The sequence below is a fragment of the Rhodnius prolixus genome, unplaced genomic scaffold (genome assembly GCF_049639745.1).
Source record: "Rhodnius prolixus isolate KJV_2025 unplaced genomic scaffold, Rpr scaffold_5, whole genome shotgun sequence".
NCBI classification, from domain to species: domain Eukaryota; kingdom Metazoa; phylum Arthropoda; class Insecta; order Hemiptera; family Reduviidae; genus Rhodnius; species Rhodnius prolixus.
The window spans coordinates 37,743,094-37,761,141 of NW_027411624.1; the positions used below are offsets into that span (position 1 = coordinate 37,743,094).

Genomic DNA, 18,048 nt, shown 5'->3' on the forward strand with positions numbered 1-18,048 from the left:
TCCTCCTTTTATTTCCGTGATTGTGGTGGTTTTACGAAGAAGTGCAGAGATTTGTTTTTTAGAAATACTTCTCTAGGCTGAGATCCTGCTCCCTCTATTAGGGCTCATGAGTTGGGTTTCCTGCAAGCAGTTGTTAGCCTTATTAGCCTCTTTTGACTGTGGTGCCAGGGGAACACAACCGTCTCTTGTTTTAATTAAAGTCAATGTTTCTTCACGAACATTACATAATAAAAATTAAAGAAGTAAAGTAACATTAAAACAGGCAACAAATTTATATTTTCATAGCTTACAATTGATGTAAATGTCCAAAAAAAATAGGAAAATAATATGGCAGTTTTCTAAATAGGTTATCCATTTTCATTTTGGAAAAGTTATTTGGTTTTATTAACTTACAGATTCTGCAGAAGATAGTACAGTAATTTTTGTTATTCAGGCTTAATTTTATATTTAGCCACCATTGATTTAATGCTGGGTAATTCAAACATATAAATAGATGCTACAGCACCGGCTGAAGATCCAATCCAGTAGACGAATATATGTTCAGGCACTGAGTGTCCAGCACAACCGTATTTCAGTGAGGTAGCCAAAGCTGGATTGAAATATCCGCCTGAATAATTGAATGCTGAAAAAAAAACAATAAAAGCATTAGTTTATTTTTTTTTCGGCACATCGACGTCTATGGGGTCCTTAGCGCCTAATACTTTATTTTCTTAAAAGATGAGTTTTATTTAAGTGGTTTTGTAATTTTCGTATTAAGAGGATATTCAGAGAGGATATGTATTTTTGGTGTTGACTCAATTTCAAAAAATTTGTCAGGACTCTTTCTTCTTAGTGGGTGTAAGTAAGAAAAAGCAAAAATAAATTTTAATTGAGTAAAAGAAGACTTGAATAAATTCTACTTAGGAATTAATTGTCGATTCCAGCTTCATTTAGTGAAGATGGCCGGCAAAGATTGTCAAAATATCAGGAAAACAGATGTTTTTATAACTTAAAACGGCCGATAGCCCACTAATTTTAAAGAGAGGTAAGTTTAACGACCAACAACATCGATTCTCAAAAGAAAATGATATAATCAAAAGAAATAATAAAATTTAAAAAAAAGGAGCTGATTGATTGTTATTAACTTGAGAAAAGGAAATCTTAAAAAAAGTGTAAGATGTTTTCTAGCAATATTTTTTCAAACAAGAACTTTTGTCATAGGAAAGGAAATTTGGCTTTATATAAGAAAATTCCACCTGTCTTTCCTACTCCTGTCAATTTGTAAAATGTAGATACTAAAATAAATCTATTATTTACTTCATAAATTGAGTATTAGCTTCAAATATTGGTTTTATAATTTGATATTTGGTTGCACTAAAATTTCAGACGTTTATAGAAAAGATCTAAAAGACAAGCTCAATAAATTTTTATCTTTATTTCATTATGTTATTTAATCAGTGATAAAAAAGACAACATTAAGAGTTTAAAAAAAAATAAATTCAACAATTTCTGTTTCAATACTATTCTCTTTAAATTTCTTTCAACATATTTTAATATGTTATTGTTATATTTATATATAACATATAACTTACGTAGGTGCAACTAAGGGGTTAAAAATACGGCAACTAATTAGAAAGCTGATTAAAAGAGTGTATAGTGACTTTTACTGCAATTTTATGAATTAATTTGATTATAATTCAATATGTTATCAAACAGAGTCCTCATATACTTTTACAAAATATGACTTGCAAATTTTTATATTAGAAACCTTTGTTCTTTAGCAAGATGTTTTTGTGGTATGAGTTTGTAAAATTGAGTGATAATACTGTTATTAATAACAAAGTAGTCTCATCGACCGTTATCAGTAAGTAATTCATGTAAAATATTGACGGACGGTAAAAAATAAATTAATAAAAAGAAAAAAGTGAATAAACATTTATAAATTTGTATTGTCTAGTTTATTTTTTCACATGAACAAATTCAAATCATAATTTCGACATTAAATAATTAATATGCAGGTACAGAAAGGGCGTGTTAAGTGATGTATTATTAACATAAGCTTGATTGGAAAACATGTTTTTGAATGTAGGGTGGATATGATATTTTAGGCTGACAAGTTATCACGCTGTCAGTGGCAGAATTCATGAGATATTTAACTACCTGGTTATCCTTTTATTGAATGCCAGTAATTTTTAATGAAGAACAGTCCTCATTAACATTATAATATATAAAAATTGTTGAATATTTACATATTTAACTATGTCGAAATCAAGTAACATGTATTAATTGTGAAAATTGTATTATTATTACTGAAGATCAATCTGATGGAGATGTAACTTTGTTACTTTTAATTTTAATATATCAATAATCTTAATTAAATTATTGATCTAATTTTACTTTTTCATATTAAAGAACAAGACAGTGTCTCTGTTTATGTGAGAGCATGAGTGGCTGTTAGATGTGTGAATAAATTGATGGGAATGGACTGATAAAGAGATGATTCCTTCTTACTAGGAAAATCCATTTTTTAGTTAGGGATGAAGTTCGACTTTGTTCCCATAGTCCCATTTAACTTTAAATACATTATGTATTTTTTGCGATATTTTGTCGAAAACCAGACATTAGAATCTTGAAAACTTGTTATGCTTAACTTCTTCTTCTTGTCTGGCGCAACATCTCTCTTATTATGGATCTACGGAACTCTAGATGTTCCTGCTAATTCATTGTTTCCAATCTGGCGTCTACCACAGTAGATTGTAGTGGATCTCGTCAGCATCCATACTAGTATAAATGGCCAGCAAGACCATCACAATATACTCAACTTCATCAAAGCTGCTTTGGTCGGCCAACAATCTCACTATGTATGTATCGACGCCGCCAGGTCATGGCCAGCATACGGTGTTAGACCGTTGATAAGTTGGTTCATGTTTCCAAGGTGCACCCAAAACAGACAAATAATTGTTTTAAAAATGCTCCTTTTCGCTAACTTGCGCTAACTCCTAAAATAAATACATACTTTTCTTTAGAAATTTTGACGTGACAATTGCTTAAAAGGAAGGTTCTAGAAGGATTTATTTTAGAATTTTCTCGTACATTGCAAATTCACTACATGTATCAATTCATAATTGATGTATCAATACTAATTGAGAATTACAAAATTTGCGAAAATTCCAATTATTAACCAAATTACTTCTAATTTATTTTAAGAAGTTTACACCTGGCAAAGTACGACGTAATCTTAAGGGAACAATTTATTTTACCAAAAAATATTTTTAAAGTGTATCTGTCATTTGTCTACCTCTCTTCTTTGAGAATTGCAAGATATCTTGAGTATGTTTTTCTACATTTTAATTGGAAATGTTACAATACTTATTATATAATTACAGCTTCATATTGAACAATATTATATATAGTAAATATATGTATTTAAATAAACGCTGCAATACCCTCTGTCAACTTTCACTTCAATTACATGACCGGTTTTCTTCCATCGTTTAATTTAAATCACCCATACGACAATATCTTTGGTGTATTGTTAGCACTGCATACACCAATATTTTACATACCAAGTAAAATAGTTCCTCTAACTTAGGATTTACATATTTTACAGACAACGTTGCACACTTCCACCCTGCAACTGACAAATACATCAAATTATCCTAATAAGTGTTTTTTTAATTCTACTATTATGCGCGTTATTTATTTGCTGACCTTCTCTTTTTCTACTTTTGAAATTCGTACTGTTTGTTTGTTGAATTTAGAACTTTCCAAAAAATGCCAAACATTTCGGTACCGTTAGACCTTGTTAGTTGACTTTGAGATATAAAAAGAGGTGGGAAGGTTATACTCTCTTTCTAATCAGGTGTCTTCACTGGTTGCTATATACTTAATTGAATTTTAAATTATGTCTTTGTTGACTATTGTTTGAATTTTTTCGAGAATTAATTAAGTTAGGAACCTCTGTGGCATCATCTCTGACATGTTTTTTTCTTTTAGCAATTATTTTTGCCTATAATTCTAGAATTGATTGGTGGGGAGGAGGCTAGTTACGCTAACTCCTTGGGCTGTTTTTAATTCTCTATTATTCATGTTCGTCTCAAGTTGTTTCACATACATTTTTTTACTTATTCAAATAATACAATGTCTGCCCAGATTAGGTGATCGCTTTAAATGGGTACGCCGTGCTCTGGCGCTCCAGGTTTAGGGAATTTGCATCCAATCCCTGTTATTTCTTATTACGACAGTATTTCTGGAACATGGTACACTATTCCTTCAGGTAATGGACTAAAATCCAATAGGTAGCGTAAGTTCAATTTTACGACTGAACCTGCTCGCAATTTAAGGTTGGAATCGTAATAGTTGTGGGTTAAAGAACAACTGACTACGTAGTTTTTGAATTGAGCGGAAGAAGACCCGCTATGCAAGTTTAACCCCGTTATGGTATTGCACTAGACTGATTTAGTAGGCGCATTAGAGCTTGTTAGAGGTGGCGTCTTCCCTGACTTGGAGGTTGGTAACGTACTCTGCTTGATCCCTTTAAAGAAAATCCTGATAAACCTCACCAATGGTTAGTGCACAGAACAGAACAAAGATTTTTTGCACAATTTGTTTTCTGATAATTACTGACAAAAATCTCCTTATTTTGGGAAAACTTTTATAATTGGATTCAAAATTTTCTTTCTCTAATTATTAGAACTAATATATTCCTGCACTCTCTTAGTTGGATTTAAACACAAAGACCTATTTCCTAAAATTATTATTTTTGGCCTCGAAAAATGGTCTTACGATTGGGCGCAAAAGGTATATAGAAATTCATACACAAATATAATATGCCACAACCATGAGAGAATATTGAAAACCTCTTAGAGTTTAATTTATTCTTCTAACAATAGATTTATTATTTGCAATACTTATATAAAAGTATTTGCGTGTGTAGGCAATGACGTATAACCTTTTTCCATTGTTTGCTAGAGAATAGAAGAGTCAATTTTGTACAAAATACTAACATTAATGTTACTCAATTTTAAAAATGTCACTTAGTAATAATGTTGAAGTAATTCTGTAAAAAGAGATAAGAGAGTTCCTCTCTTTCTTAAGTCTACAACATGTCCTCTAACCGTCTTACTGTATAGTGAAGCAAACTTATTTTTCAAATTTCTGTAAAAGCTAAGAGTAGTAATTGATTTCTGGATAAAAATGGGGGCGAATATTATTTTTCCAGATAAAAATGGGGGCGAATATTATTTTTCCAAGTCATGTGAAAATTATAAAAATGCATACTATCATAAAACAAATAATTTCTTACTGATTCCTGAATTTTTTGTTGGTCTCGTTCAATTTCAGACTGATTACAGCGTGAATTGATACAACTTCTAGCTTAAACTTGGTTTTTAATATTCTTTCGTACACAGAGTAAAACTAAAGTTTCAACCCTACCGCTTTGCTTGCTGCCTAACATTTTTTTATCCTCTCACAAATATTTTTCATCGTCTTTTATTTTATTATAATTTTTTTCCCAGCAAGTTGTCTAATCCTATCTGCTGATTCACACACATATAGGAAACACTGGTCTCACCTAATAAACCTCAACCTCATTTCTTCATTGTACTAAAATCAATTCCAATTATTTGATGTAGGTTTTATTTAGTATTTATTTGTAAATTTTTTGAATGGGGTATTCATGAATACTGATTGGCAAGATTTCAGTAGCTGTTCAACTTCGCAGGTTAAGTTTACAGTTTATTCAGGTAGGTCTTAATAATTTCTTTTAAGTTTAATTTTCTCTAAAGTTTAAGCAGTTTTTAGCGAGATGTATAACTAAATCAATGTCCACACTTTCACTAAAACTTCTACCCTAAACTTTCAAAGATATTAGTTCTTATTTTCTTTTTTCAAACTTCCGAAAAAAATGCTGCTTGAAATGGACAACCACGTTCTCATCAAACTTTCACCAACCAAACGAATATGTTAACCTTGACGTTGTTATTCAGGGCTAGAGCCAAGACATTTCAGGAAACTGCTCAAAAGTGCACACATTCTTCAAGAATAACCATTTATGTGTGCACATACTCAACGCAATCTGGATCTATCCTTGGCGGTTATATCTGTAGAGCTATTGGATCACAAAATAAATTTATCTAAATGGTGGCGGTAAGAAAGATGGGAAACAATTTTGGACAGTGAATACAAGCATGATAACCTTTATCGTTTGTTATCATTAATATTTCCAGCCTTGAAATGTGGAAAGGAAATAGATTTGCCATCATCACCAAGCCGATATGTGATATTAAATAAAACAAAAAAATATCCACCTCAAAGAGAAACTACTTTTAACAATGAAAAACAGTTTCAAGTTCAAAGAATAAATTGATAAATAAATAAATAAAATAGAAAGTTCTCGAGATTATTACGTGTTCAGTAGAGAGAAGATAACAAGTAAAGGTCACGACACACTGAGTATAAAAAATTTTTTTTTAATAAAGATGACTAATGAAGTTATCGTAAAGATTACTTTTTCTTTTTTTTACTGTTTCATTATTGATGAAATTAACGTTAAGTATAAGTAATTGTACAACCTTCTTTACAATCTAGTAAACTGTAATTGCTTATAAATTTGTTTATATATATATATATAGAAAATGTTAACTTTATGCGCTTTTCTGATTACACCACTATCTTTATGCAAGTGAAATCAAATATAACTTGTTTCTCTAAATGGCCACATTCTTATGTACAATAAACATACGCACTACTACCTGCATTTAATGTTTTAGTTCAAAAAATGAATTTATTTATTGTAATAATTATATGATAATTAATAATTGTAATTATTTTTTTAATAATTTAAAAGCTCTCTCTCTCTTCAGAAAAAAGAAGAGCGTAAAAAAATGAATGAACATAAAGGAGAGTACAGAGTACGGAGGCTTGCTGCCTCCTTGCTTTAATGGTCTATTTTATACGGAGGCGTTTACAAAAGCGAGCTACGAATTGGCTATAAATATCACGACGTAATTTTCAATAGAAAGCGTTAATAAATGTCTGAATTCTTCTCCAGTTGCTTTTTTTAAACTTTTTAACACTAGCTCAAAATAGCTTTAACTTTATTTACACTGATCACGAACTGTTCATTCGATACGTCCCTGCTCTAATTTCCAGTTGCAGTATAAATTAATTTGTTAGAAATGGCTAATTTTATTTCTCACATTTAGCGGAGAGAGAGAGAGAAATAGAAGTTAAACTACATTTACTAATGAACTATTCAAATGATGTTTGTTCTCATTTAGTTTATTTATGGATGTCTTATAAATAAAAATTACCTTCTTGCCAAAAATAAAATTGCATCATTGAGAAATAAGAAAATGATAGGGTAGACATTTTTAGTTAATTTTGCTTTATATTTAAAAAAAAACAAAAAAAAAAACGAAGAAGTTAAAGATTCAATGGTAACCAATAATAGACTTAACTTTTACATCAATATAGTGACGCATTTTATATTCTTTAATCCATGCAGATATAGTGATCGATGTTTACTGCTTTCTCTTTTCAGACTTAGAAGACATGCCAGCAACATTGTATGTTGTTTGCTTGCTGAGGAAATCATGTTAACGAGTGTCGCATATTTATATTATATTATCTAATATACGCAAAATAAAGGTTTTCTCTGTGTATAAAAAAAAATGTAAATAACACTTGCATAGGCAAACCGCTTCCTTCAACTAACCCCTCACGGTTTGATGGCAAGAATGAAAACAGATTATACTGTCATAGATAGGAAATGTTCATTCACCCTCATCGCCAGCAAAGTTGGAACTGAGAGATGGGTTGGTGTAGCCGGGAGCTCCATTCATTTCCGTTTGTCATGTTTCAAAACAAGTTTCCACTCAAACTTCAATTTTTTTTTTTTTAAATTATTTTTGTTTTGTTGTTTGTAAAGGTGAAAAAATTGAGTGATAAGAACATAAAAAATCTATAGTTGTCAATCATTAAAATATTTCTAACGGTGCTGCGCGGACAGTAATTAATAGTGCCGTACTTACCAGCAACTACAAGGGTTGTGCCAACAAATGCTTCGAATTCAGAGCCAAATTTAGTTTCAACTTCTGCTAGTGCTCGTGATAACGTCCGACAAATGCAAGTGGCACATCCTTCAATGATTGCTCCCACCACAGCTGATACCTACATATAATGGAATGATTTAGTTTGGCAATCGCAAAAAAATAGAATAAAAATAAATTAAATGTTTAAGTTGTAGATAAAATTACAAAAAACTTTCACTTGGCAAGAATTTTAACTGATGAGTATTTCGTGCTATTTTTAAATGCACACTATCAAAGTCATGAAAATGTACAATGTACAATGAAACAGCTTTTTAGATGAAAGAACAATAAATTATTTTCAATCAAACACACCAATGACATTTAAAAAGAAATATTTTAGAATGAATGCTAGATAAAGTACTCGAAAATACAGCAACCTAAGATAATAATTACCGACAACATAACGTACACAACTTAGAGGATAGAATATGCACGACGGTTCATTTTTTTTTATGCAGCTTCCACTGCGTGTGCTGCAGCATCAGATCAACTTCACTAGTAAAAGAGATATGCTCACAATTTATATGTAACAAATATACATCCTAGAAGAAATAAGTTTAAAATATGTATCAATTACACAGTTAGTTTTAGTTGACAAATTCTAACGAGTGATGAAAGGTATTTGGGGTGGTCCCAAAACGTAGAGATGCAATAAAGGAAATTGGTTTCCAAAAAAATCTTTACTGCTATTGCCGATAAATCTAAGATCATTAAAATTTAAGATAAAATCCGATTGTCGATTCTTTGGAATAAAATAGAATGTCCACCAATTGACAATGATACTGCATTACAATCCATACACCAAAAGCAACCTTAATAATTAGAATTCAAACATAACTTTGCCTGTAGACGTACATGACGTGGGAGCTACTAGGATTTAGCGAAACCACTGGCAAATTGTAGCTTTTCGCATAACTTATCATCAAAACATTACATTTAAATACATTTTACTGAAACCTTTTACTCAGACGAAATGCGATCAAACGGTTCTGAGACAAAGTTCTATGACATCACGAACCAATAAATTTACTTTGCAAATACGTTTTGATTATGTTCGCCTTTGGGAGGCTCCCTGAATCCAGAAAAAAAGTTTTTTAAATGAGTTAGTCATCTAAAAGCAGATAGTACTGTTACATGGAATGTAGAACTACAAGAAGATAGAAGGTAGAAGTAGGACCTGAAGCCAAAACTGCAGCTAGAGTAGTTTGTAATAATTTTGAACATTTTTTTTTTCTCTACAGTACTTAAACGAAATACCAATGCAAAACCTAAACCTTCTCTTTTGATTGAATCAATAAAACTGATTTTACTTATTGAAACAATTTATTATTGATTGTTGAGGAAATATGTACTAATAAGAATTTCTAAACCCACAAAAAACGGTAGCACAATTTACTAGTTTCATTAGTTCTTTTGATGAAATATTGATTTTTCTACTTGAATCTGGTAAAAACAAATAGTGAAAATTGTTAAAGTATTTCATCAATATTTGTACAAATAATTTTGTATTCAAAATTATGTACACAACTTATTTATGCTTTGTTTGAATACGCATTGAAATCTTTACCTTACACTTGGTTAAACTATTTTCAAATAATCTAGTGTTTACATGAAAATTAGCATTTTTTAAAAATATTATTCATGAATTGGGGCCTATCTACAGCATAGGTTCTACTACCACCTTGAAAATATAAATAATATTTAATCAAACAAGAACGACAATTGCGGGTAGTTTAAATTTTTTTCAGTAATCATAAGAAATCATTTTAATTAAAATTAGTGAAATCCGAATTTATTACATCATGGATAAATAGCACTTAACTGGTCGAGGTCCTCGCATACTTTTTTTCGATTCCAAGACCTTTAATAGTTTTCATAGTATATGAGAATCAAAGATTGGACCCCAAACAGCAAACAGACTAACGTAATAAAAAAAACAGCTACGTCTGCACAACCAAGTATACAAAAAAGACCGCAGAATTAGGATATCAAGAGTTAAACAGATAAAAGAAAAGAAATACTAGTATTATGAACAAAGAAAAAAACAAATACAACGATATGTGAAAGATTTCACAGACAAAGATCCTATTTCAATTAATTAGTGTCAGATATAAATAACCAACCAAATTATTATAGCACATAAAAGAACGCGAATGCACTTTTCTGAATTTAACTACCTTAGAGTATTATCTCCGAACAGATCCTTCTCGTTTCTTTTTACAAACCTCCTCAGAGTCAGAAATCCTTGCCGAAACGGTTGGCTAACAGAGTTAAACGCCATAAAAGATAACGAGGTCATAGAATACCAATTCAATTCGGAACCTATTAACTATTATCCCGTCATACAAAATATTACTCACAATTGAGTAGGATTGTTGATAGAACATTTGGTTTTAAAAGTAATATTATAAAATCCCATAATGCTTTGAGAGGGAGTAACTACTCCCCTTGCACTTTTAATCCACACCTAAATAATCAGGGACTATTATCTGCCTTATACTTCCGAACTTAAGAGTTTTTGTGCATAACTTGGTGGGTTACTTTTTCAAGAAGATATATCAATCAAATGAAATCATTTATTATAACAGAATTGATTTCTATTTGAATAATTTATTTTCTTACTCTCTGAAGTAATATTTTACGACCTCCTTCTGCCCAACGTTTTTGTCTTTCAGCACATATTTATTTCTCACATTCAATTCAAGGTGCAAATAAGAATCAATATCATAAATCGAAACCTTGTTAAAACAACCCTTATTTTTTATTTAACAGAAAAAGTACTAACTCATAAAAATGTGGTTAGAACACTGTTCACCAACTTCTCCCACAGCAGTTTACAGAATAAATTTTCTTGAAATTTCGAATTTGTACTAGAAATTCAATATTATTCAAGTCCACTAAAAGAAAATGATTTACTGAAAGATGGAAGACGTCACAGCCTCCACAGAATCCACAAAAATTCTTTTATCTGCCCCAAGAAATGATCCATATACTATAAATGTTACCTCTAAATTCAATGAAACCTTTTGGCTAATGGCTACTGCCGAAACAATTACTAAATATCGATGCTTACTGAATAGTCAAAACTAACGACTGAAATTTCTCCAAATCGGAATTTTTGGTTCGATATTTTATTCACGATTATTATGCAGACGTTACAACATTTTTAAAAAAAGTACATAAAAGATGTTACAGCCTGAAAAGAGTTCAGAGGAAGCTATCTTTCTCTCCTCATTAAGAACCCCATCCAAATAAAGTTTCCTCTAGTAAAAATAATTATGAGTAGTAACTTCGGTAAAATCTAAAAAAAAATCAATTTAATAAACCAAATCTTTCTATCTATTGATTTCTTTAAATATAAAAGTTCACTGACATATTAAACGTATAAAAAATAAACAAAAATGTAAAAATAAAGTAAAGTAAAGCCCATTTTTGTAAGCGAGCTTTACGTCCAACTACCAAATGAGGAGTTGTAGATGGAGTCGACCAGAATGCATACTTTACTATTAAATTCTCATGTTAACCATTAAATAAAACCCAAGATCTAGTCAGGGAATCGAACCCAGTACAATACTTCGTAGGTATATATAATAGGTGAGGTACACCAAAAAGACCCTACCTCCAGTTTCCCCAAAGAAGCCCTTTAATGAATTTCCCTGAAAAAATACTTCAAATCAATGTTATTAGCAATTATTACAGCACGTATTCAATTATTATACGAGTATTATAAGTAAAATATGGGAGGGGTTTTAAGAAAAAGCCTTAAAACTGAAAAATCGACTTATTACAGTAGACTGATTAAATTATTATTAGGTAGGTACTGCTATGGAAACAGATATGGCTAAACTAAAAATAGAAAATCTACGCAATCACAATATTGCGGGTAAGAGAACGTTAAAAAAACATACGATGGGCTGTTAAAATTTTAGAATAGTTTCTGTTTAAATTGGCGTTACTCTAGCAAACAACTTAGTTAAGGTTTACATAATTGACCTGTTAGCATGTCAGCTCTAAATTATAGTTTATAAAACAAAAATTACGGAGCTGTTAAAAAAAATTTTTTTTTTTGTAACTGTCCTATTTTTAAGATAATTTTTGACACCAAATCAGTATCTTGTAGGAAATATCGCTCTCATAAACCTTTCAAATATCCATAAACTTGAATATGTCATATGAATATTTTTCTATTTTAAAATCATCAAATAACACTTTTTCGCTAGTTATGAATTACGAATATGCACGTAGGTAAGACAAGTTTTTAGATGTGTATTCCCTTATATAGCGCAATTGTACCTATGTAGAAGTCAACTACAGCAACTGAACCAACCTCTGAATATAGATTAAAATCCGAATTCGATCAGAAATAAGGAAAACATGCTAGCCACGATGAATGAACTTATTATTTAGCACTGTGGACCATACCACAATTTTATTTTATTGTTGCCAATCTTATAGGAATAGCTCATATTTAAATTAAACTTAATTTTTTACCTAATTACGTTTAATTAATTTTATTTACTTGTACTTAATTTTAATTTAAATAACTATTTTATCTATTTACTCGTCTAACTTAGCCCAAATTATGAACCGGTTTAGGTATCGAGCGTGAGATTCGACAAGCTAATCCCCACAATGCATCTCACAAAACATTTTTCTAACAGAATATATTATTTGACAGGTTTAGAGTTGGAGATATAATTACTTATGGCCAGCATGAAACACACAATCCATCCCTATTATAGTCTCTGTCAGTCTAAGCAATAGGCTTCATAACAGAAAGAATTGTAGCGTGCGGATTTTTCATTTTTAGTTTTAATAGATATAAATATTTTGAGGAAATAATTACAATCTCATTTCAAAATTTCGTTTAGTTACTTATTTAATTTCGATACTGAATTTCGACTTTAAGCGTAAATACTAGGGAGGATTACTTCCCATAAAAGCCCTATTTTTTTAGTAAACCTGTTAAAGCCAATAAATATTTAGTTAAAACTCTTAGCACTGTAGATTTTTTTACATTTTCTTGACTAGATCAGTGTTCTCCAATCAAAGTGAAGAGTCGTATATACAGTTATCTGATAATTCCATGTCTTTACATATGTAATAATTGATTAGATAAATAATTGATTAGATAATATTATTCGAACATCTGTATCTCCAGAACTTTGTATATTACCTACTCGTTCAACGTCCTGTCAAATAGACAATGCAAGTCTGCGTGTGTTTTGAATGTTTTGTTAACAACCTATCCACTCTATTAGGCTCACTATTGTGAATAAACAAACGATTACACACAATTGTGGGGCCCACTCGTAGTACACATGTAAATTCCCCTTATGTAACAAGAACGGATATGACAAGTATAATGTGTGAGTCGCTTTCTCATTGTACACAATTCATAGAATAAATATTGTGGGATGAAATTTTTTTATTTCTGCTCATACACACTTAAAAAAACCATTTCCTTGAAATTATTCCTTCACTTTCTCTTATTAGTAAAAAAGTGGAAGTACTACGATTACATTTGAGTTATAATTATTTTTTTAAAAAATGGGTTTAACCCGGAAATAAATGTTTTGTATTTCTCTAATCACGAAATTCATAAGGAGTACATTGTATGGATCAAATCAAACTGGGTTTTCGTATCGTAGGGCACTGGTACTAAGGTTTTATAAAAAAAAGTCAACAAAACTGTGACCTAATTTTGATTTCACCTTTTGCAATTTTCTTTAAAAAGTTAACAATGATTCATTCTGGTTGAATAACATGTGAATAAGCGTAAAAAATATTTTAAAACTGTAAATCACATAGAATTTATAGCGAACTAACCCAATCACCTAAGTTAAGTTAGTGTACTCGATGTTGGAAAGCTTCCAAATCGCATCTTGGCGCACACTAGGAGACCTGCAGTTAACTGTGGTATTCAATTTGTGTAAGTAATTTATAGCAAAGCATTGTTCCAGGGTGACTTTCTTTTATCTGTCAATTCCAGATGAGATCGTGATTTCACTTGAAACATGATACAAACAAAAAAATTTAGATTAAAATAGAAAAAAAAAAAAAAAATCGCTACAGAAGACACTCAGGTTTAAAAACTTGTGACCAGCGGCAAAATCAGTCTTTTATAAGTCGAACAATTTTTTTTTATGCCGAGACTGGAGTAGCAAAAGCTTTGCTCGTTGTACAGGATAGAAGAAAGTACTTGGGAATATTTATTATCCATTTTGTGTCTGAAGGACAAGGCGATTCCGGCCAAATGAGATTTGTAGTAATACAGCGAAATCTGTTTTCAAGAAATGGAGGTGGTGGCTACTCCATGTGGAAAAAAAGTCGCAAGAGCTGGTGTTGGCCAGAACCCTAAAGTTTATTTATTTAATAAGAAATAATTAAGAGAAAAATCGTCTGTGATCGCACCAGATTTTATTTAAAGGAATACACACCACAATATGACCTAGTTATTTTAAATATTATTTGGAAATTAATTTTTTTGCAATATTTAGAATATAAACAGCCCGGAATTTGATAAATAATTTAGCAGGAAGTGGTTATATCTTAATTATTTGATTTGAAAATAATGTGAAATTTTATCGTACTTACTAAAATAGTTTACAACCAGTCTTTTATTGGCAAGTTTATAGTCTACGTGCTTGTTTCTACTATATCGTAGTTTTTTCTAAAGGCAAGTATGTTATTCATAAGATGCATAATAGTCTGAATATGAATGAACGAATAAATTAATTAAATTGATGATAAAATTTTACGCTTCAGCAATGATGAATTCACTCAAATTGAGGTCATTGATTTTAGGTAAGAAATCCTTTCAGGTGTGAAAGGACCCTCCGTGTTTGTCTATAATACTTCAACTATATTATCTTTAAATCTCCTTTAAATAGTTCAATATTAAATTATGTACTTGACTTTGATACTTATTTAATGACTAAAAAGGATTATCTCTCTCCTTATGGGCAGATATGCATGTTTTTACTATTAAATATTGTAAATAATCTGTTCGTAATTTTTATTGCTCACTTTCTCCTAAAGTATGGCAGTTAGTCAAATTTTACGTAATTTTGATCATATTGGAAATACTTGCAGGAGAGCAAAAAAAATAATGTTTTTAATTTATGCGATCAAAATTTTTTTAAAAAATTATAATACTAACAGGAACACACTCACCATAACGTAGTTTCCTTATTTTGGCAAATTACTTGTTTACAATTAATTATACTGAATGGGAATTGGTGTCATCATCAAATCCAAAGCATTATCTGTTTTAGAGTTATCTAAATTTTGTCCAAAAAAAAGAAGAAGTTATGTTCTTTCTAAGGTTGTAATTGTAGTAAACCCAGTATTAAAGCGAACAAATGTTTGGTAAAAATGTGAAGTTTAAAGAACTTTTCCTTTAGTAAGAAACTTAAGAAAATCGGATGATAGTTCAAACCAGGGTGAAGTAAAATAGAAGGGTTTCTGAATATCAGTAAATTATGTTTAATAAAACTAACTCTTACTGCATCAATGGGGCGCGAGAGCTTCCTAAAATTGAGTAACATGTAATGAATAGGAGAAAACTCCTATACTTATTTCCGCATAAGTAAATTTTATTGAACGAACATATTGCTTTCCTCATTTAGATAAATGAGGTCCCATTAGTTAAACAATTACATGACATACCATGAATATCGTAACATATCCACGCTGAGCACTTTATACGCAATTGTATGATAAATAATACAATGTTTTATTTCCTCTTTGAATACTTTCTCAATGTCACTGATCACAACTATCTGGAATCCGTTCATTCATCTATGATCGTCCATTAAATTTTCTCATCAGAAGAAGAACAGCTAATTAATCTTTCGTTATACAACTTATTGAAGATATCTGCAACATTTTCCGAATTTGTGTGCTCCTTAAGGAACAGAATATCATGAATTATTAAAAAGACATTACCTATTCTAATTCTTTTTTGCACTTCCGATCATTTGAAACTTGATTTCCAGCCATGAAAGTGATCAAGTTCAAATGAAGGCAAAGAGAATAAATTTGTGAATAGTGCCGAGATAAAGATAAACTGCAAAACGATTGACAAGCTCATAAATCTCACTCTGATTGCTGAACACTGGATTAATCTGTCATTGTGTTATTTATCACTATTTTATTTTGTAATTATTATTTTTATTATTTATTTTTTTATTATTTCTGCCTTCGTTTCTCATTTTTTCATCGGAAAATTATGTTTAAATGACACCAACTCTTTATGCAATAATTTTTTTAAAAATAATTGATAAATTACCTACTGGTGTATGGACATCGACAATTTTTAATGAAATAGAACTTTCAAGGGCACATGCGTTTAGAAAGTCTATTGCGATGTCTCTCTTTTTAAAAAAAAACGGAGCCTTTTGCAGATTTTGGTAGCTGAAAGGATGGATCCAAAGGCAGCAGAAAATTTGAAGTTTCCCTCGAGTAAATTAAAGTTGCAATTTAAATTCAGTATTAACTACTTCCTTCAAAGTAATAAAAAGCAAAGTACTGTAAGGGATACAATGCATCGATAAATGAGGTAACTGATAGATAAAAACTATCTATAAGAAAAACATTTTCAATTAAAAAAGTTATTAGTTGAATAAAAAATTAATTATACACATTAAAGGAAATGAGTATTTCTTCTCCTTATATAAACACCTTCACCTTGGAGAGTGAATATTTATCTGTATAATTATAAGTCAACATTAAAGTGTAAAAAGTCATTCCCTTCCTAGCTGTAGAGTGATTTGATAATATTCTTTTAAATCTAGCAATCTCGGATTGAATGTTTCAATTTCTTGTTTAAGCCAGGGTATATTTGCTATTCACACGATACACTCTTACGGCAATTCTGGAAGTTCTAATTTTCAAAATTTTGTCCAAGGGATTACACTTCACAAGAAAATGCTGAAAGAAAAATTACTTTTCTGAGAAAATGTTTAAAGTGAAAGTCATGGATCTGAATATTTGCAAAAAAAATTTATTACATTACAAAGAAAATCATTTGTGATTGTTTTGAAAACTTGGTTGCTTCAAATACTAAAAGAAAAAAGAAAAGAAAAGAAAATCGTTGATTCTGAAAAATGAAATAATCAGTTTGCTAATTTTCGAAAAGTTTATTACTTGGATTCAAGGCTTTACCTAAACCAAATTTGAAATTTCTAATAATAGTTGTTATGGTCGAAAACAAGCCGACTGCAGGCAGTTACAACAATTTTTTACCTTATTGATGGGCCTAGGTAATAAACAATGAGAAAGTTAAGTTCTCGAATCCTTTTTTGCCACTTTCTGATTAATTCATTAATTAACACTAAACCTACCGACATTTATGCATAACTATTCCCACCGTGACCGGTCAAATGACCGCACTTTAAAATCACTTAAATTTCTTATTTTAGAATAAAGATAATAATTATTTAACTACGAAAAAGCATAGTTTCTATTGATTAAAAATAAATCTCGTAGATTTTACTCTTTTATGCATCATTTTTTTATAATTACAGGCTTCTCAATTGCAAATTTCCCGCATACTTACTTTTTACAATTTAGACAGCATTTTTTAGTCTTATTGCCTTTGCAGTATCTTATTTGGCTATTTTCCGACCATTTGTTCGTGTACTAATATTTGTCATGCTTTTGCAATGGTAACACAAATTTTGCCTTGAAATTTCACTTCCGGTAGTTTTTTATACAAAATCCATGGATTTATCCCGGGGCTAAATCTAGGATATTGAAAACAATAGTTGAGACCATCTCCGACATTTTCCACGGTTATATTTCTTCCACGAGCTGTATACATTTCTGCTAATTTCAGAGCGACAAACTCCCCAAGCGGAACTATAGGTTCTCTGCTTTCACGTTTTCCCAAAAATGGAAAGCCTTTTATTGCATCGAACGCTAGCCAAGATTTGATACCAAATTTGTCCGTTTTATTTGGCAAGTACTG

The 18,048-nt window shown here is 30.5% G+C and overlaps 1 protein-coding gene across 8 annotated transcripts in view; it reads right to left on the reverse strand.

Annotated features, from left to right (window-relative positions):
- Nucleotides 1–257: 257 nt before the first annotated feature.
- The window catches only part of AQP (aquaporin), a 35,338-nt gene continuing 17,547 nt past the window's right edge, over nucleotides 258–18,048 (reverse strand). For 2 of the 8 annotated variants that reach the window (XM_074136412.1, XM_074136411.1), the window contains 2 exons: nucleotides 8,016–8,154; nucleotides 258–622 (listed from right to left, as the gene is read on the reverse strand). In XM_074136412.1, the coding sequence (XP_073992513.1) occupies nucleotides 426–622; nucleotides 8,016–8,154 (336 nt within the window). In that variant the 3' untranslated portion in view covers nucleotides 258–425. Of the gene's footprint in view, nucleotides 623–8,015; nucleotides 8,155–13,904; nucleotides 17,010–18,048 lie in introns of those variants that run through there. The other 6 variants (XR_012460969.1, XR_012460971.1, XR_012460970.1 and 3 more) reach the window with 6 other exon arrangements.